General features: G+C 44.8%; 1 protein-coding gene across 1 annotated transcript in view; it reads right to left on the minus strand.

Annotated features, from left to right (window-relative positions):
- The window catches only part of VPS35L (VPS35 endosomal protein sorting factor like), a 130,220-nt gene extending 110,351 nt beyond the window's left edge, over window positions 1–19,869 (minus strand). Inside the window, exons 1-6 of the mRNA XM_081257286.1 lie at window positions 19,841–19,869; window positions 12,299–12,398; window positions 9,628–9,795; window positions 7,394–7,516; window positions 5,034–5,058; window positions 2,336–2,412 (exon numbers count right to left, since the gene is read on the minus strand). Coding sequence (XP_081113412.1) covers window positions 2,336–2,412; window positions 5,034–5,058; window positions 7,394–7,516; window positions 9,628–9,795; window positions 12,299–12,398; window positions 19,841–19,857 — 510 coding nt within the window. The 5' untranslated portion in view covers window positions 19,858–19,869. The remainder of the gene's footprint in view (window positions 1–2,335; window positions 2,413–5,033; window positions 5,059–7,393; window positions 7,517–9,627; window positions 9,796–12,298; window positions 12,399–19,840) is intronic.
- Window positions 19,870–22,019: the final 2,150 nt, after the last annotated feature.

The raw sequence follows: 22,019 nt of genomic DNA on the forward strand, positions 1-22,019 counted from the left end.
ACATTGTCATTATCCATTCATCTGTTGGACATTTAAGTTGCTTCCATGCCTTGGCTTTTGTAAATAGTGCTGCTATGAACACTGGGGTGCATGTATCTTTTCGAGTTAGAGTTTTCTCTGGATATATGCCCAGGAGTGGGATTGCTGGAAGAACTCTTTATTAAAGGAGTACAAGTAGGAGGTTCAGGAAATCTGAACTGATCCCAACTGGTCACTTGAACTGTGAGATAGGATCCTCCCTGCCCCTCTGCTGTAGGAGGAGCCAAGTGATTAGTTTGGGCAAATGGGTGGTGAATAGAGTGGCATGTGTCCCCTCTGGGCTGAGGCAGTGAAAAGTGACCCTTTCTTCAGCTCTGCTGTGACAACCCTGGAGCCATATGTTGAGACAGCAGCAGCATGAGATGGTGGTATGTCTGTCACCTACACTGGACGAGTCATGTGAGGAAGAAATAAACCTTTCTTATATTACGCCACTGAGATATGGGGGTTCACTTGTTACCACAGCACAACCTGGTCTTATCCTGACTAATATGCTCTGTTAACCTGGAAGCCATGGGGCAGTCATGTGCTCCTGTGAGCCGGGGGAAGCAAGGAAACCAGTCTGCAGAAAAAAAAAAAAAAAGGAGAACTAGAAAGAGTCTGGAGGCTACACAAGAGAAGCAAGAGACACAGAGGACGGCTCCTGGGGTTCTGGGTGGTTTTTCAGTTCCTGGTTCCAGGCCACTGTGCCTTTGGGTTCAGGGTAGTGCCCCAGTATCCTTCAATACAGTCCTTATTTTCCGTGTAAGCCAGCTCAAGTGACTCAGACACTCAACAGACAAAAGAGCTTTGATAAAACCCTTAGCAATTCCCTTCCTACCAGCCGAGGTTGACTGATGACATGCAGACTGAGGCTCTCAGGCGCCCTAATTCAAAATGTCATTTCTGAATTGGAAAATAAAATATTTGACTATTAGACTCTGCTGAGCACTAACAACTCTGGTCTTAGAGCTGGAAGGACCCTGAAACTGGGGCAAGATGCAGGACAGAGCAATGGCAACTGCCATTATATGGACCTCTGTGGATTTCAAAGCATTCCCATTCAGCCTACACAACTATATTTTTTATCCCCATTTTACAGATGAGGAAATGGGTATAGGAAGATGAATGCCCAAGGGCACCCTGTTAATAAGCAGTCAAGCTAAGGCCTCTAGACTCAGCATGGTGACGGTGACAGCAGCTAACACTTGCAAAGCATGTACCATGTGCTGGGTGCTGGTCTAAGCACTTTACATACATTAACTCATGTAATCCCCTGTAATTACCCTAAGAGGCAGGTACGAGGTAGCACCCCCACTTTACAGATGAGTAAACTGAGGCACAGAGCTCAAGCTCCTAAGCACCTTGTCCCAAACTACAGAATTACCAAACAGTAGAGCCAGGATTCAAGCCCAGGCAGTCTGGCTCCTGAGTTTGCCCTCTTAACCCCCATTCTATGCTGCCTCTCTAAATGATATTCCAGAGGATGCAAACTCACCGTCTCCAGGGGCCAGGCTAGTAATGTTTATGAGTGAACTGGGCCAGGGAGGACCATGCAACCTGGACAGTACACACCCAGGTTAAATGCAAGAATGCAAGCCCACAGTTAGGTGGAATTTAAGAGAAGTCAGCAATCTGGATTTATACGTTAAATTTACTAATTTTTATGAGTTGGCAAGAGTCATGTTCTTTTTTTCTTTTTTTTTTTTTTTTTTTTTGCGGTACGCAGGCCTCTCACTGCTGTGGCCTCTCCCGTTGCGGAGCACAGGCTCTGGACGCGCAGGCTCAGCGGCCGTGGCTCACGGGCCCAGCCACTCTGCAGCATGTGCGATCCTCCCGGACCGGGGCACAAACCTGCATCCCCTGCATCGGCAGGCAGACTCTCAACCACTGCGCCACCAGGGAAGCCCAAGAGTCATGTTCTTTAAAAGCACATGCAGGCTAATTGAAAGAGTTCAGCAGCTGAGCGACCATGCACAGCCTCTGCAGCAGGCATGACCGTTTTACACTATAGGAGGCGGCTTCCCGGGAGATGGCTGCCGTTGGCTTTCAGTTAGGCCCTGTCCCCAGACACCCGGGGTTTGCTCAAGCATCACAGTGAGAAAAACGCCTTCAGAAAACCAGCCCAAGGAAGGCTCCTGTGAGCGTGGCCAGCCGCGCCACTGGCATCTTTCCCTCGATCAGTTGGTGCCTCAGGAGGACTGAACACAATGCGCAGCTCGAGAATTAATCAGAGAGCAGCCACCGAGACTGACCTCACCTGGCAGAAGCACGGGAAGCCCCGCCCCTCCCTGGATTCAACAACTGACTTGCTCACCTCCTCAAAATCATCCAGCTCCTCCAGCCTGGTCCGAACCTTCTCCGACATTGCGGATACGGCAGTCCCAGCTTTGCCTAAACAGAATGGATTCATGTCACACAGGTGGCTTTCCTCTGTCACCAATACCCCCAAAGGAAGGCACCTTTCACTCTACACTTCATCATGAATAAAGAGGCTGGGGAAAAACTTCATTACAGAAAACTCCCTGAGAGTTTGAAAGCAACTTCCTTACGTAACCAAAGTTTCATCAGAAACATTTCTGCTTAGGAGCTGCCCGTGGGAGTGCAGTGGGCCAGCCTCAAAAAGGTTCTGCGACATCTGATATTTACAAACTTTTCACTGAATCATTTGTTTATTCCTAAAGAAAGGCGGTCCAGATAAGGATGCCAAAAATCCATCATTTAATTGTTTTCCACAAACAAAAGGCCCTCTCAGGCTCATATTCACAGTGCAGAACTGTGGTACTAACAACTAACAAAACAACAATCCCACTGTCTGTCCAGAGGTGGAAACACTAGGGCTTCAAAGCCGTCTCTTCAAGCAAACAAGGACTAGTGAGCCTCCCTCCATCATCCGTCAGCACAACTCTTCCCATCAGCAGGGACTGGCGGGGAGAGAAGGAAAGGACTCCAGGCCACGGGCCGGTCACAGGACAGGGCTCTCTGGCCAGCTGGCTGCTGCCCCCCAGAGCCTCCTGTTTCAGAACGCTGTCTCCATCTTAGGGGTGTTTCTGTTCTAGACCAGAGGTTTCCTTGCTCCTGCCTACCAAACTCACTCTCAGGAACTAGAGTTTACTCTTTTAAGGCACTGCTTTCTTAGCTCTGGTGTTAACCCACAGATTTGTCTGGGATCAGCTGAGAGCATGCTACAATTATTTAATTACTAACAACTACTAAAATTAAGAAGTTTCCAAATAATTTGATTTTTTTTTACCTTACTTCTACTTTTCCCTTCATTTTGAAATATAGTACAGAACATGCATATATGTACGTTTGAACAGATAATTATAAAACCTTTGTAGCTACCACCCAGATTGTACACTGTCTTGCTTCTTTCATTCACCACTGACTTTAGTTCATGAAGTTTACCCCTGTCATTGCATAAAGCTGTAGCTCACACATTTTCACCACTGGTTAGTATTTTCCATTGTGTGACTACATCACAGTTTATTTCTTATTCTACCGTCAGTGGATGCTTGGGTTGTATCCTGCTTTGGGTTACTATGAACAATACGCTATAAACATTTCTGTGCATGTCTCCTGGTTCATATATGCATGCATTTCTTCAGGGTAGTTTCTCAAACTTTTACAGGAATCACTTAAGGATGTGTTAACATGCAGATTCTGATTTTTACTAGGTCTGGCAGGGCCTGAGACTCTGCATTTCTAATGAGCCCCCGGTGACATCAGTGCTGCTGGTCCTTGGACCACACTTTAAGAAACATGGATTTGGGCAGAGCTGAAAAAATGCATTCTATAAAAGGCCATGTATAAGTATTTTAGGTTTTGTGAGTCATACAGTCTCTGTCACAACTACTCAACTCTGCCATTAGAGCACAAAAGCAGCCATAGACCATATGTAAACAAAGTGGCATGGCTGTGTTCCAATAAGACTATTTACAAAATCAAACAGTGGGCCAGATTTGGCCTCCAGGATATAGTTTGCCAATTTCTCATCTAGGGTATATCCTAATAGTGGAACTGCTAGGTCAAAGGGTTGGCCCATCTTCAATTTGAGCAGATAATGCAAAAGTGCTTTACACAGTGGTTGTGTCATTTTACACCCCCACCAGAAGCACGTGAGCATTCCTGTTGCTCTACATTCTCACCAGCAAGTGATATCGTCACTTTCTGATCTCTCCAAACTGGCAGATATGCAATGCTATGATTTACTTTTTTATGGTTTGGGGTCAAAGTTATGCCCATAACAAAGGTGCTCCGACTCTCTTGATTTCTAATGTGCTGCCTCAACCTGCAGAGAACGAGGAGAGTTGCAGCTGCCACACCAGCGATTTGCACATAAACCACGGCTGTGTTCCTCTGCACCCCAATGATATAGGATCTAAGACAGTGGCTTCCTAATCACCCAGGAGCTTTAAAAACGGAATCCCTGGGTCCCCTTCCTCAAGATTAATTCAATAAGTGGACTGGGGCCCAGTGGTCTGTATTTTTATGAAATATATATATATATACACATATATATATATTCCTCAGGTGACTCTGCTGAACAGCTAGTTTGAGACATCCTGGTCCAGACTGTGTCTTGGCACAAGAAATTGAGAACTGCCATATTCAGAGACCAGTGGCTGATAAGACTGAGTGTGTGACTCCCCTCACCGGTGCATCTGTGTTTCCACAAGGGATAAAGACTTAAGGCAAAGGAAAGGATCTGTAAAAAGGAGAATTTCAACCATTTCCCAGCCAGTGAGGAGGCACACAGATGGGAGACTACTGCTCTGTAATCCCAAAATCAAGCACTGAGTCTCTGTTTTCCTCCTAGTAAACTCTTTGGTCTTTTTTTTTTTCATTCGTCATCTAAATATGTATTTCGATTCTACTAAGTCTATACATAATCTAAGAAATAAGAGCTTCAATTGAATTAAACATCAGGATTGGATGTGTTTTTCCTTTGGAAAATTATATTGAAGGTAATGGTAGAATTCCCCATCAAAACAGTAACAACAGCAAAAACTCACCTTTTTCAGATCCCATAAAAAGATTCTGCAGAGACAAAAAATATAAGTTAATATTTTTTAAAACTTACTGGACCCTGTGACAAAAACTTTACTTATTGTTCAAGCAGCACTAAGACAACATGATCCATCGTTTTCCAACAAAGCCACTTATTTATCTAAATGAAAAACAGAAATATTTATTCAAAGGAAGAAAATACAGCTCACTAGAAACTACTAGAGATTCAAATTTCTACTCATTTCAGGACTCTCAAAATGAGCCAACAAAAAGCAAAATTTTGAGACAATGGTGGCAATGTGAAAGCATTTAGCTTACTCTAAATCAGGGTTTCACAACCTCGGCAATATTGACGTTATGGGCTGGAAAATTCTGTTGTGGGAGGCTGTCCTGTGCACTGTAGGATGTTTAGCAGCATCCCTGGCCTCTACCCACCAGATGCCAGTAGCACTCCCACAGTTGTGACAACCAAAAACGTCTTCAGGCATTGCCACATGTCCCCTGGGGAGTAAAATTACTCCTGGTTGAGAATCACGGCTTTATATTAAATCAGTGCAATCAGAAAACAGTAAGAAAAAGAATTAAATAGTCCAGCAATTCTGCCACCATTCTGCTTAACAAGTATAGACTCTGGGAGAAGGGAGCAGAACCTTCCTAGTCGCTACTGAGTTCACCCCTTCCTCCTGCTCACAGCCCCGGTTTTTGATGGGTGCACTGTGTACAGCCCATGACTACCTTCAAGACAAATGTAACCGGACATGTTGAGGGGAATCCAGGAAGTGTTCTATTTTTTGGCCGCACCACTCAGCATGTGGGATCTTAGTTTCCCGACCAGGGATCAAACCCAAGGCCCCCCTGCAGTGGAAGCGTGGAATCTTAACCACTGGACCACCAGGGAAGTCCCAAGGAAGTGTTCTTGAATGAGAGAGGGTGCATCCCACTTTCCCCTATCCGCCTTCTAACAACTTGGACATGAGGTAACACTGAACATGACAGAGCAGCAAGACAGAAAGAGCTGGGTCCCTGATGACTTTGGAGCTGCCACATAGTCCTGGACTATGTGCCTCTAGACTTCTTTCCAGTATGAAGAGAGACGAACATCTCTCTTCTTTAGGGAGGGCTTCAGTTACAAGCTAGTCCTTGACGACATAAGCATTAACCTGCTTTCCCTGGTTGAGCAACTTGCAGAGGACAAGGTGAGCCTCGGGCACTAGCCAACAACTTGACCTAGTGAGTGCCACCGAAAGAAACAGTGAACTTCCAGCCCTGGCAGAAAACCCACCAGTGGGTCTCCCTGAGCAACAGTAAGAAGTTAACCTTCTTCAGGATGGCACTCTCCTCCCCTGTAACTCTCACCTCCCCCAGAGACAGGACTCTGCGGCTCCAGTTCTTTCTCTGAACTGTGCCTGATCCCCGATTCTTAACACATTTTTTGAGGAACCAATTAGCACGTTTTCTCCCAACTAACATTGACATAATAACTGAAACTTACAGAACCTCGGCGTTGGGGCAACATAACTGTGATACTGTGACTTATAAGAAGAAATATATGTACAGTCTTTGTCCCAATTCCTGGCACAAAGCTCCTAACCCTTGGAACTTCCTAGGTGAGAGAACAATCCAGGAGTCTTCTGTTCTTTTTAGGAAGCACTCTCCTGTGATTTTTTGGAAGCACCTAAGGATGGAGGCTGGTTGTCAGGGGAACCAACCACATGATTAGAGGGTGGGAACTTTCAGTCCCACCTCCCTGATTTCTGGGGAAGGGAGAGGGGCTGGAGGTTGAATCAATCACCAGTGGCCAATGATTTAATCAATCATATCTATGTAATGAAGCCTCCATAAAAACCCAAAAGGACGGGGTTCAGGGACCTTCCGGGTTGGTGAATCAGAACACATCCACATGCTGCCGTGCTGGACCCCGAACTCCATGGAAACAGACGCTCCTTTGTTCAGGACCTCACCCTAGGTATCTCTTCATCTAGTTACTGGTTCATATCCTTTAATATCCTTTGTAATAAACCAGTAGTCTAGTCAGTTCTGTGAGCCACTCTAGCAAATTAATTGAACCCAAAGAGGTGGTCATGGGAAACTCTGATTTACAGCTTGTTAGTCAGAAGCCAGGTAACAACTTGGACTTTTGATTAGCATCTGATGTGGGGACTGAGCCCTTAAGCTGTGGGATCTGGTGCTCTCTCCAGGTAGAATGTCAGAATTGAGTTGATTTATAGGACACCTCACTGGTGTCGAAGAACTGCTTGGTGTGTGGGGGGGAACCTACACACTGGAATCGGGTGCAGAATCGTAATAACAAAAAGAACTACTAAATCTGAAGTAGACACTGGGAGAAAAGTATACTGGTACTCACAATAGAGAGCTTTTCTGTGGTAGTGTACCGGGCAAGGATTTCTCCTCGTTTGCTGGCCCAAGCCTCAAAATCTGATCCTACGATGGAGTTATCATCTCTGTCACGTTTCTTTCTGGAGTTGTCCTAAGAAAAGGCAAGACAATCTCTTCAGCAGCAATTTTTGAATCTTTTAAAAAAGTATAAGCAACCATGGTGATGACAGATGATAACACAGTATTGTATAAGTGAAACTGCTAAGACAGTAGAACTTAAATGTTCTCACCAAAAAAAGGGTAACTAGGTAAGGTAACTTATGAGTTAACCCAATGGAGGGAATCCTTTCACAGTGTATATGTGTATCAAAGCATCACGTTGCACACTTTAAATATCTTACAATTTTATTTGTCAGTTATACCTCAGTAAGGCTTAAAAAAAAAGTATGAGCAGAAGGCAGACAATCCCTCACTGTAGAATGTAACAGATCTGTCTAAAGGTTTACTATGATAAAAAATTTTCAGGAGCTTCCCTGGTGGCGCAGTGGTTGAGAGTCAACCTGCCGATGCAGGGAACACGGGTTCGTGTCCCAGTCTGGGAGGATCCCACATGCCGTGGAGCGGCTGGGCCCGTGAGCCATGGCCGCTGAGCCTGCGCGTCCGGAGCCTGTGCTCCGCAACGGGAGAGGCCACAACAGTGAGAGGCCCGTGTACCGCAAAAAAAAAAAAAAATTTTCAGGCCAATTCACCACAGATGGACAATAAATCTATCAAAAGATGCTCAAACTCATTAAGAATCAAGGAAAGGCAAACTGAAAGAGATCACTTTTCAACAATCAGAATGGCAAGGTTTAAAATGACTGATAGCGGCCAGGTTGGCAAGGATGCAGGGCACAGGCACTCCAAAATACTGCTATGCTGATGGGAGTGTAAACTGGTGAACCCTTTCTGGAGAACAATCTGGCAGTAGCCATCAAAATCTTATGTATATGGGGACTTCCCTGGCGGTCCAGTGGTTGAGACTTTGCCTTCCAATGCAGGGGGTGCGGGTTTGATCCCTGGTCAGGGAGCTAGGATCCCACGCCTCAGGGCCAAAACACCAAAGCATAGAACAGAAGCAATATTGTAACAAATTCAATAAAGACTTTGAAAATGGTCCACATAAAAAAAAAAACTTTATGTATATGTTACCTTAACCCAGTAATGAACTCCTAGGAAGCTACCCTGCAGAAATCCTTGCACGTAGGCACCAAGATTTATGTATGTTCAAGGACAAATGCGCCACTGCCTATACCAACAAACACCACACATGGTCTATGTGTCCATCATGGCAATTTAAAGCATGTCCCTGGGAATTCCCTGGCAGTCCAGTGGTTAGGACTCTGGGCTTTCACTGCTGAGGACCCGAGTTCAATCCCTGGTCGGGGAACCAAGATCCCACAAGCCGAGCAGTACAGCCAAAAAAAAAAACCAAAATGATGTCCTGTTCCTTACAACACAATGCAGCTGTTCAAAATAAGAAGGTTGTTCTGTAAGTACTAATATAGAAAGTTCTCCAAGACATATTGTCAAGTTTAAAAAAAAAAAAGTATATACGTTAAAAAAAAAAAAAAAGTAAAGAGCTGTGTGCAATGCCAGCAAAGAATGATGTTGGATTCTGAAGTCAGACTGTCCAGGCTTGAATTCCAGCTTGCATGTCACTTAACATCTCTCTTCCTCTGTGTGGACCTCTTTAAATGAAGCTTAGGCAGTATGAGAACTACAGTTGGAATGCACTTGGAAAACACCTGCTATGCAGTTAGCTGATACTCTTATTATTGCTGCTGTTGTTACTTATATATGAGTATGTATGTAAATGTTCAGAAATTGTTGTCATAAATATCTATGAAAATACAAAGAAAAAGTTGAAGAATATACATTACACTGATGACCTCCAGAGCAGAGAATAGAATGAGAACTGATCAACTGGACTTCATCTGTAATGTTTGATTTTTTACATGAAAAATTAGTAAATTAGTTATGTAATTACATAAAAATAAATCCAAAATAAAGGGTATGAAAAGAGTGAAATGAAAATAAAGAATTTTAAAATGCTTTAAAACAAAAGAAGAAGAAGAAGCAGTTTCCAGGATCTACACGCTGTGCAGCGTCATTGAGTCTGGATTATTTGAATTGTTACAACCTGAGTGCACTGCATATTACTTGTTCAGTGAAAATCCCCGACCCTGCACCCACAGGACTGACCATAGCTAGGAGCATTACCGTGGTAGCCGCCAGGGCTGCAGGGTCAGCAGAGGCCGCAAACATGGAGAGGGGGTCGGTCCCATCCAGGACGCTGCTCAGTGGGTCCACCACGGAGCTGGAGGATGAAGAGGACGTGGAAGAAGTGCTTCCTTTCCGGCTCACTTTCTTTGTCTTTGACTCTGTGACCTGTGGGGAAAATTTGTGGAGGTAAAATGGTAGTCTCCTATGACTTTTCCCAATGAAACACTCAAATGGGTTTTCCCTTGTTCCGTTATGGACTGACCATTCCTTTGCAGCAGGGACACTTATTTTTGTGACAAATTGACATGACTCGGAATCCCAGCTGTCGAGGAAGGGAAGGTGAGAAATTGGGGTTAGGAAGGGAGAGACAGGGTCTCTGAGATTTAGAAGGTGATGCTATAACTGAATTCTTGTAGGGCCTTCTTACTCAAAGTGTGGTCTCTGGACAAGCAGCATCCATATCACCTGCCAGCTCATAAATCTGTAGACTCCCAAGCCCCACCCCGGACCCACTGCATCAGAATTTGCATCTTGCAGCAATGGTCTAGGTAGGATAACGAACCAGCATACGAAAGATCCCAGAGTCGTCATACTCGAAGACGGTCTCAGTGGCTCTGCGCGGCCAGCTCATCATCACAAAGCAGTGAGTGCCCAACTCCTCCCTTTCAGGAGAACTATGTATGTGTCAAGAAGCAAGCGGGGGTGTTAGGGTGTGAAGCCATGTTCTTGTTCCACTGCCCCCAACCCTCCCCAACTTCAGATGACCAGACCGTGGTGAACCCCTGAGGCAAGAGGATTCAACCAGAGCCAGAGTCTGTCTGCTGAAAGTTTAGGATCAACATCCAGAAGGGCTAGTTAGGCTCCACTCCTTTTTAAATGAGGAAGCTATAAAAACCCAGAACAATTCTTCAGAGAGAGAGAGAGAGGATGTAACAGAATGAAGGAGAGAGGGTGTTGGATAAAAGAGAATTTGGCCTCTGTCCCCGGTTCCTGGAAAGGAGACTCCAAGTCCTTGGAGCATCAGTCATTCATGAGCCCCTCAATCACACCTAGGTTTATGCTAATGAGAGGATGCTGAAAGACCAAACATGTGATTAAAGGGTTTGGACTTTCAGCCAGGTGATAACCCTCACTGTAGAATATAACAGATCTGTCTAAAGGTTTACTGTGATAAAAAATTTTCAGGCCAATTCACCACAAGTGGACAATAAACCTATCAAAAGATGAAAAAGGTCTCACTTCAGCAGAGGGGAGGGAAGCTGGAGATCAAGTTCAATCATGTGGCCAAGGAATCAATCAGTCATGTGTGTCATAAAACCCCAATAAAAGTTTGGACACCAAAGCTCAGTGGAGCTTCCCAGTTGAACATACGATGCATACCCTGACTCCACAGGCAGAGGGCAAGGAAGCTCTGCATTTGGGACCCTCCTCCTTGTCCTATATGTCTCTTAATTTGGCTGGTCCTCATGTGCATCCTTTACAATAAAAACATAAGCATAAGTATTACACTTTTCTGAGTTCTGTGAGTTGTTCTAGTAAATTATCAAACCTGAGGGAGGTCTCCAGAAACCCTTGGATTTGTAGCCAGTTGGTCAGAAGTGCAGGTGGCCTGGGGACCCCCAAATTTACAGCTGGAGTCTGAAGCTAGGGCAGTTTTATTGAAGACCATGCCCTAAACCTGTGGGGTCTGACACTAACCCTAGGTAACTTGGTGAAGTGCCTCCCACTGGTGCATGTTTGTTGCTCCTGTCTGCCTGGCATGGATATTCCTCCATCTCCCAGGCTCAACAGTCCAGATTTTCTTTGGGAAGGCAGCCTTGCCTGACTTTCAGCTCTTAAAGGCCTGGGGGAGTGGACTCTGCTCCTGGTTCCCAGGGTGGGCAGGAGCCCCAACCCAACCAATCAGCATATTCTACACCCCAGTCACCAGGGTTGATTCAGGGAAGGACACATAACCCAACTGGGCAAACAGAAAATGCAGAGAAGACATTCTCCCTGCTGTTTGAGTTCGGGTTTGGGTTTGAGTTCCTGAGATTGAAACCAACTCACTGGTGGGTCAGCCGCAGCCACTCGAGCCCGTGGGGAGTTGAGGGGCCCTGGGAGGCTGAAACTTGGTCTTGTGACCTCCTGCTTTATGTAATCACCTCTGTGTGTTCTCAGGTTCTCTGCCATTCAGAAACGTCATGTCCTCAGTGTCTAGTGGCATCTGTCAACCTCATCCCACCCATGATGACAACCACATAGCTTCTATTACTTGTTAATAAAAAAGTGCTAACTCAGATGAGACAATCTATGACTCTTGCTTGCCTTTTGTTTTGTTTTTTAAATAAACTCACAGATAGACTAAGATGCTATTCAGGACAGCACCCTATATTAGTCATTAGAGTGATCTTAATATTTCAAATAGGCAAATTAAGAAGTATTTTGTTTACACCTCCAAATCAGGAACAAAGGCATCCCACATGCATGATCACCTCACTAATATGAGAAAGGGAATAAAAACGATGGTGGGTGAGACCAACATCACAAAAAAAATGGGGCAGAGAACAAACTGGTTGATTTAAATATGCAAAAGTGCCTACCACTGGCAAAACAAGAAAGACCCAGGAATACTGTCTATAATTTTATGGAATAAGAATGTCACAGAGGGACCCTTGACAAAACTTACAGTTATGGGTTTCAGTGGGTGATAGTCCCCAAATTCCAGTGGTACAGCCTCCAACCGGCATGATGCAAACTCAGCCTTGTAGTTCCTGTTCCTGGAATGCCTGGTAAACAGCAAAACCCAGAAACTAATTAGTTGGAGATGCATACACACTAAAAACATTTTGCTGAGACGTCCTCATTGGTGAGACAGTTTACAGTGGAACAGTATTTTTACCAAGACCAATAAGAAGTGGTAAATTAAAAAAAACATTTTTAAAAAAATCAGTTTGAAGGTATAAGGAGCTGCCGAGGCAAACAAGACCTGCGAGGACAGATGCCAGAACAAAGGGAAGCTCACTGAAGTGAAGCCAACTTTCTTGCCCAGCTACCTCTCACAGAGCATTTTGATTCTTGGCATGGGACAAGAGGCTAAAGCCAGGCAGAAGGCAGCTGCTAGGGGGCAGAGTAGCCAAAGAAGCTTTAAGGAAAACTCACAGGGCTGTAGAGATAAACTAGGGTTCAGGGCTATGGAGACAGCCACGGCTGGAAGGAAGAGATTCTGAAGAGAAGGCAGTGCAGAGAAGTGAGAGATTCGGTCCTGGTTTCCCCTCAAAGTATTCTCTAATTAAGCTGTGGAAGAGCAAGAGGAATAAGCCAAGTAGATGAAGAGCAGACAGTTTTCATCAGTCTTGCGGAGGCTTAACAAGTGAAGGGATTAGTGAGAGGAACATAAAAGGGGAGAGATCACCCACATTGAAGCATGGAGAGGAAAAAAGATGAAAAGCACAGAAGAGTGCATAAGGGACATGAAGAAAGGTCTAACACACATACGATCTGAATTCCAAAGAAGAGAGGAGGAACAGGCAGAGCAGTATTTGAAGAGATAATAGCTAAAAATGTTCCCCAACTAAAGAAAGACACTGATTCACAGATTCAAGAAACGCTTGTGCCCCAAGCAAGACCAGTACAAAAACAAAACAAAAAACAACCATACTTAGGGCCTTCATAGTAAAATGGCTGAAAACTAAAAAGAGAGGATTTCTTAAAAGGAATAAAGATATGTTATTTTCAAAGGACAACAGTAAAGATTATTAGCACAGAAATGAGAGCCACAAGACAAAGGAATGATACCTTTAAAGTACTGTAAGAAAATAACTGCCAACCAAGAATTCTAGACCCAGTGAAACTACTCTGTGAACATTAGGGCAAAAGAAAGAAGTTTCCAGTCAAAGAAAAAGGAGAACAGCAGCAGCAGCAGCAAAACACACCTTAAATTTTTTTTAAATGCTGAAAGTAGAAGGAAAATGATCCCAGCTGAAAGCAAAAAATATATGCTAACATGTATATATATATATATATATATATATATATATATATATGTGCATATGTGTGTACATACGCATATATACTATATATATACTAAAGAGCATACAAAAGATAAAGGTGTAGGTAAAACTAAATATCGACTACAAAAAATAACTTCTTACAGTGTTTAAAATATATATAGAATTAAAATGCATGAGAACTAGAACATAAAAGGCAGGAGAGGTGCTACGATCTGAATGTGTGTCTCCCTAAAATTCACAGGTTGAAATCCTAACCCACAAAAGGTATTAGTAGGTGGAGCCTTTGAGAGGTGCTTACATCTTGAGGATACAGCCCTCATGAATGGGATTAGTACCCTTATAAAAGAGGCTCCAGAGAGCTCCCTACCCCCTTCCACCATGTGAAGACACAGTGAGAAGGTGCTGGCTGTGAGCCAGGAAGAGTGCGTTCACCTGACCATGCTGCTGCCGTGATCCTGGAGTGCCAGCCTCCAGAACTGTCAGAAATTAAATTTTTTTTTTTTTTTTTGGCGGTACGCGGGCCTCTCCCTGTTGTGGCCTCTCCCGTTGCAGAGCACAGGCTCCGGACGCGCAGGCTCAGCGTCCATGGCTCATGCGCCCAGCCGCTCCGCAGCATGTGGGATCTTCCCGGACCGGGGCATGAACCCGTGTCCCCTGCATCGGCAGGCAGACTCTCAAGCACTGCGCCACCAGGGAAGCCCGAGAAATTAAATTTTGTTGTTTATAAGTAAACCAGTCTGGGGGACTTCCCTGGTGATCCAGTGGATAAGACTCTGTGCTCCCAATGCAGGGGGCATGGGTTCGATCCCTGGTTGGGGAACTAAGATCCCACATGCCACACAGCACAGCCAAAAAAAAAGGAAAACCAGTCTGTGGTATTTCATTACAGTAGCCCAAACGAACTCAGACAGAAAACTGGCACCTGGAGCAGGCTGCTAAGTATAACAAATATGGAAGCAGCTTTGGAACTAGATAATGGGTAGAGGCTGGAAAAGTTCTGAAGTATGTGCTAGAAAAAGCCACTATCCTGAATGGACTGATTATCCAGTGATTATTGTGAGGGCTCAGAAAGAAGAGAGGAAAGCTGTAGAGAAAGTCTCAACCTTAGAGAATACCTAAGTGGCGGTAAACAGAATGCTGGTAGAACCGCAGAAGGTAAAGGTCATTCTGATGAGGCCTCATACAGAAAGGAGGAACACGCTTTTGGACAATGGAGGAAAGCAATCCTTGTTATAAAGTAGCAAAGAGCTTGGCTGAATTCATCTGTGTCCTGGTGTTTTGTGGAAGGCAGAACTTGTGAGCCATGAAATTTGGATATTTGGCTGAAGAAATTTCTAAACAAAGTGTTGAAGGAGCAGCTTGGCTTCTCTTGAATGCTTACGGTAAAATTCAAGAAGAGAGGAACGACTTAAAGACAAAATGGCTGACCAAACGGCAAACAGACTTAAAAACCTGGAAAACTCTCAGTTTCAAAGAGCACAGGAAGCTGGGCCCTTTGTTTCCTTGGCCTCCAGAGGCCTTGAATTCATCCCTTCCACGCCCCCCCCACTCCTACCCCCATTCTCAGCTTCTTGACTTCATTAATATGTGTATGAACCCCAAATCTGATTGTGCCGTGCAATTAAATTAATCAGCTTTACTCAATAAGCCCCACCTACCCAGACACCTAACACAGTACAAAAGAACTGAGATCCCATGTAATTTTGCTTCCATCCCTTTCTAAATAAATTTCGTTTCAAGTGTAGGAAAGGAGAAAAGCTAGTTAACAATATAGACCGGCCTCTACTTGTTTTTTGTTTTTAAAGGAAAACCCCTACCACAATACACTGTCTAGTCCCTTTGGGTTACATTTACTAAATATATACTGTCTTCATCTTCCGAAAATATTTCAGTTGAATTCATTTATGAAATATTCTTCCAAACTCCTTTTAGTATGCTACCAGCCAATCCTTGATTTATAAAACAAACAAAACCCCAAAGAATAAATTGGAAGTCTAGTCATCAACAGCCATAATGGAGTTTAAAAAATCAACTTATACTTTTCCTCCTTTCAGATCACTCTTAACTTTATCAATAGAATTTTGAAGTTAATTTAATAGAATGAGTAGAAATGTAATCTGACCTGAAATTCAACTACAAATGTGTTTTTCATCGCCATAATAATTATTAACGAATCAACAGCTAAAAAAAGTACAATATCAAAAGAGCAATATGACTTGATACACAACAACCAAATATCAGTTCTCATTTATTATGTGCTTATTATTGTTGGGACCCACAGCGGGCCACCCCAAAGTATGGCATATTGATTATCTTGAATTAAAGTTACTTAAGAAACTTAAGGAAGAGCTGATGTAGAGGGACACTCTGACCCTCCTCTCTGATGGCAGGAAATAAGTCTGCCCTCTGAAAGGTGCCCACCTGCATCTGGAGGTAAAAGGACACCCTTGTTGCCAGAGATGGAGAACTCAGGGCCAAGAAGCCTATATAAACGAACCTTGTTATTTCTTTAAATACCACAAGCCTACTGTTTAGATTCTTCACTAATTAAGCACCCAAAGCCCAACTTTCTTTGTTCTGTCAATTCCTCACAGATCTAGTTTGTTTGTCTAAAAAGTATAAAAGCTGCCTGTTTCAGCCACTTCTTAGGTCCAGTATCTATGAGACCTCCAGAACACACAAATTAAAATTTGTTTCTTTTTCTCCAGCCACAAGAACTCAAGAGAGTAGGAGGGGAAATTTCCTCTCCCTGACACTATATACCAGGATACAGGACAAGCCCTTTACCTCTATTTCCTCATTTAATCAATCCTATGAGGTAGGTTCTATGATTATGCCCATTTCTCAGATGGAGAAGCTGAGGTTGTTGATAACTTGTGAGAGGTTAGCAAGTGATACAGACAGATGCAAACCGAGGCAGCCTGCCTCTAGGATTCAGTAGTTCTACAGATCATCTATAGGTCAACTTGAGAATTTGAAAAAGCAATTGTCTTTTTTTTTTTTTTTAAGGACTGAGCTTTGCAATGATTTTTTTTTAAGTGTGAGGGGAGGGAATTCTTTGGGAAAAAAATACTTGCTCTGGAAAAACCTTTTTAAAAAAAAAGGAAGGGAAGGAAACATTTACCCTTGCCATAAGTCCATGTCAAGTTGCTATTTCGATTTTTCAATCATTTCTTCCATTATTGCCTCAAATTTGCTCTCGGTTCCCTAGTGTTTCCTATAGGTTGAGATGTTAAAAGCATTTTCTTCAATGCCTGGGTCTTTGGTAAGGCTAACAGTGACCTCTAGTGGGCATTTTCTCAAAAAGCCTTACTCTTCTTCCTGCAAACAGCTGATAAGCTGGTAAAAATACCCCCAACTCCCAGCAATGCGAAAGGGTGGTCTGGCTCCTTGGCAACTGCCACAGAAAAAAGGCCAACATTTCATACCTCCACTCCTAGCTGGGTCTGGCCTCTGGCTACTCCAAGTGTGAGTCACCGATCACCAACAAAAGCATCGCCTGGGGAGTACTGAAATACCCCTACGGAGTCAGGGTCTGCATTTCACCAAAATTCCCAGTTGACTGATATGCACATTAAAGGTTGACACTGCCCTATTTTTAAATTATTTACATTGGATAACATGAATGTGTAGAAATCCTACTACCAGTTACCAAATTAATCTCCTTATACTGGAAATACCGAAATGCACTAACTGCTTTTTAATTCTCAAGTGACTTTTTTTTAATTACTAATGACATAATCTGGCCACACAGTTTTTTATCCCCCAATCACAATATACTCCCCCTCCCCAATAAAGTCTTAAAATGATGTAGAAATTCTGACTCCAAAGAATGGTTTTTTTTGGTTTGTTTTTGTTTTTTGCTGTACGCGGGCCTCTCACTGTTGTGGCCTCTCCCGTTGCGGAGCACAGGCTCCGGACACGCAGGCCCAGCGGCCATGGCTCACAGACCCAGCTGCTCCGCGGCATGTGGGATCTTCCCGGACCGGGGCACAAACCCGTGTACCCTGCATCGGCAGGCAGACTCTCAACCACTGCGCCACCAGGGAAGCCCCAAAGAATGGTATTTTTAACAGTGCTATGACCATAGGACTGAACAGGAAATGTAATCCACAGTGCACTGGACATCTCACAGGTGAGGTCAGTAATACCAAAAAGTGTGGGTGAGAAGAGGCATGCTGGGGAGACCCATGACAACACAGCAGGACTCAGGAACCCTGCTGCCCAGGAATCTCAGCCCAGGACCCAGACTGTAGGACCATATGACAATAATGATTAAGATCAGAGGTTCGGGACTTCCCTGGTGGTGCAGTGGTTAAGAATCCGCTTGCCAATGCAGGGGACACGGGTTTGATTCCTGGTCTGGGAAGATCCCACATGCCGCAGAGTAACTAAGCCTGTGTGCCATAACTACTGAGCCTGTGCTCTAGAGCCCGTGCGCCACAACTACTGAAGCCCGCGTGCAGCAACGAAGACCCAATGCAGCCAAAAAAAAAAAAAAGACCACAGGTTTGAGTTCCAAACCTCAGTGCTCCTTGCAGGCTATAAAGCTAAATGAACTGCTTCATCTTTCTGTCTCCACTTTGTTATCTGAAAAATGGGGTTTTTAGGAGATAAGATGTTGCACGTTCAGCACTTAGCACAGTGCCTGGCGCAAGATAAAGGCTCGATAAATGTCAAATTTAATGACAGAAACACATTTCTCCTCTGAGGGCCTCCTCAGTTTCCTCATTCATTCCATAAATACTACTCAGCACCTATTATCTGCCAAGCTCCATGCCAGGCTCTGGAGACACAATGATGGTTAAAACTCAGCCCCTTTAACTTAAGAAGCATCAAGTCTAGTGGGCAAACTGAAAGATGAACACATGCTACCACAGACAGAAATGTTTAGAGCACAGTCAGACTAGGAACTGTGGAGACCCTAGATGCTAAAGGGCTTATGGCACCTCTCTCTGTAAAGTATACCAAAGGTAAAAATGCACTGGGATTAAAGCATCTTCCTGGATCTTCTGATTACAAAATTCCAGCCAGATAAGTGCATTGAAGCTATATGTTTTGGCATATAAGCCTTAGTGATTTCCTAAAAGGGGTTTTGCATGACTAGGTCAAAGAAAACTCAAGGCAGGTCATATAAGAACTCACTGGCATCCAATCCTGATTTAGCATACCGAGACTTTTGAAGGAAGACTCTTAAAGAGTTAGACACGTGAAGGGAACAAGAGAAAGACCGCTGTTTATCAAGCATAAAATCAGAAGTATGTATCTGATTATTTCTAAGGTCCAGGGCTGTATATTTTTTCATTTGCTCACTCATTCATTCAATGTAAACCACTTCACATCATTTGCAGAGAAAGATCAGAAAATAATCTCCCTTTCTCACGTGCCCAAATAATTCCACTACTACCATCACAACTTGCTCCGGTTCTTCACACACAGCTGGAGCCTGAAGCGCCAATCACTCCTAGCTACTCCAGCCACAAGAGCCCGACAGGCTCATCAGCCTTGGAACGCGCCATTAGCTTCTTCTTGATGACCTCCTATTCATCCTCCAAAGCCCAGTTTAAGGCTCTTCCTCTCTCAAACCTTCCCCAAGCCGCCAGGTGTGCCTAATCCCCAATGCCTTCTTTGGATATCCTTCTATTCAGAAGCGTATCTGCTCCACTAAACTGTCAGCTCCTTGAGGCCAAGGAGTACGTCTGAGGGTTGTGCATCCTGAATGCCCAGTGCAGGGCCCTGCACAGAGTAGGATGAATGGCAGCCATTTCACAGATGAGAAAAGCAAGTCTCCTCTAGATGAGCCCAGTCATTCAGAAAACAGCCAGGTCTTCCGAGTCGTCCAGACCAGAGCTGAGCCCACCATTTTCTGCATCCATCTCCCCCAGAACCCGCGCCAACTTCTGGGAAAGCGGAGGCCGGGGAACTTGAGCTTTTTTTAGGGAGTGAATGGAGAGGGGGGCGTGGAAGGCGCGGGGAGAGGTAGCGGAAGAGGGGACCAAGATCCCACCCGTCCGGCTTCAGGGAGGTCCTCTGAACCCGGGTAGCGGCCGGGGATCTGTGGTCTAGACCACCCGGAGATGGGGTGGGAGACTCCACCAAACGCAACAGAAAGCAGTTCACACAGTCCCTCGCAGAGACACACACCGAGACAGAGACAGAATCCCAGAAACAACCAAGGACACCACCTCCCTTAAACCCAGCCGCCGCTTCCCCCTTACCAAGGAAAGACCGCCATCTTCCCAGTCACATGACCGCTAGTTCTGAGACAGCCAGCCCAATTCGCCCTTCCAGACCACGCCCCGCTCGGCCGCCATGTTTGTGAGGGGCGAACGCCCCTCCCCCGCAGGCTCAGGGCCGCCATGTTTGTGAGGGGCGGGGCGCCCTCCCGCAAGGCACGGGCCTTGCCGCTCGGGCGGCCATGATTATGAGGGGCACCGCAGGCCTGATGGCTGCCGCTGCCGCATCGCTGACATGAGCTGGCATCTTGTGGCAGGTGGCCGCCTGGCCAGCCGGCGCCCGCTGGAGGCGGTGAAGAATCCAGACACCTGCGGAGAGAAGACGCTAACCGCGGCTGGGGTGGGAAGAGCGTCCAGCCTGCGCGTGCTTTTGCGGCTAATTAGCAGTTTGGTTGGGTAAGCCACGCCCCCTCTGCAGGACCCTGCGCCCACCTCCGTGCACCGGGGAATTTAGGCACTTACCGTACCCACCTCCCAGGACTAACAACCTGGGTCTCTAAAGGCTGCCCTAGATCCAAATGGGACAGCTTTCGACTGGAACTAAACTAACTGGAGAAATCGGGGTCAGCATTTCACCCCACTTGGCGAAGCCGTACGTTTCTATGAAGGTGGATGTCCGTTTCCACTACAGAACTTCCGTGCTCTAGTCTAGTCTAGTTTTCTCTGATTTAAAAAAAAAAAAAAAATTTTTTTTAAAGTTTAAAAAAAAAAATCACAGGATATTTTACTAAATGGTTGCCATAGTAAGCATGTGTCGCGCCCTGTGCTGAGCAATTTGCGTTCACTCTTCATTTACTCCTCACTGCAAACCTCTGAAATTATGGCAACCGGGATTTGACCTGACTCCAGACCTGACTAATAGTTTAACAGGGGAGATCTAACGGGGGTGACTGTCGGTTAACAGTTGGTTAATCACAAGGCATCTGATCCTCACTTTTTTCCCTTTTTCTTTAAAGTGTCTTTTCTGACAGGAGGAGGTCAGAAAACCACATTCTCAAAAATCTCCTCAGGAAAAGGCAATAGAACATACCCTGACCCTCTAATGGAATACGTAGTTTATTTAGCACGCTGAGTCCTAGTTTCTTCAGCTGTGAAGTTAGGATAATTCTGACTGAGGTGAAGGGAGATGATTATCAAATGCCCGGCAAATGGTCAGCACTCAGTTGAAGCAGTACATCGCTCACTTGGCAGGCTGAAAAATCATATTGTAACTTCTGTGACCTTCCTGTTTTCAGAGCTTTTCTTTCCAGGGCCACAGACGATGCAGTGTATCATAAAGCAGGGCTTCTCCCGTTTGAATTGCACAGACTCACCCGGGGATCTTAAAGGCAGGTTCTGATTCAGCTCTGGGGCAGAGCCTGGGCTTCTGCATTTCTAACAAGTCCCCGGGTGGCACTGCTGCTGGTCTCTGGATGCAGAAGGGGCTGTGATCGTTGTGGGTGGTAAAGGTGGGGAGGGGCATATAACGCAAGCAGCGGCAGGGCAACAGCGTGCGCTCCTCAGCACATTCAGGCACACCCACTGATTCTGAACTCTATAATAATGTCAGGCATGTTACACAGATAATGGAGGTAATCCTGAAACAGGCTGTTAAAAGTTATGTAAAGTGTGAAAGGGGATTCTTCCCACCATAGGCTGAGAAGCAAAACCACGCTTCTGGTGGCAACTTTGTCAACCACCTCAAGAAACTGCATTGAGAGCCATAGAGAAACTGATCAAAAAGGAACAGATTAAATAAGTGAAAAGGTAATATTTTACTGTCAAGTATAATTTTTGGTTAGACATGGTATTTGTTCTCAGAGCTGTCCTTTAGAACCTAACCGATGTGACTCCACTGCACCATGCCCCAATCTGATTTGCTGCATTCCATGACTGAAAGTCTTTGTTTTTTAAAATTATTTTTATAACCTACATGTAGGCCCACTATGGTCTGTTAGAGATAGCATTTCAACTTCACTTGCTTTTTTTTTTTATATAACTATTACTCTTCATTTGGGAGCAGGAGGGGGATTGTGTGTGGTTATTCATGGGACAGTGACACCTGACAGAAAAAAAAGATCTTCATCTCCAGAATGGGTCCTTGTTTTCAGCTCAGTATGAGTAATAAAGAGTTCCCAGTCAATGTACATAATAAACAAGAGCAAAGGGTGGCTACTGGAAA

This window comes from Mesoplodon bidens, assembly GCF_964165515.1.
Source record: "Mesoplodon bidens genome assembly, chromosome: 15".
In the NCBI taxonomy this organism is placed as follows: Eukaryota; Metazoa; Chordata; class Mammalia; order Artiodactyla; family Ziphiidae; genus Mesoplodon; species Mesoplodon bidens.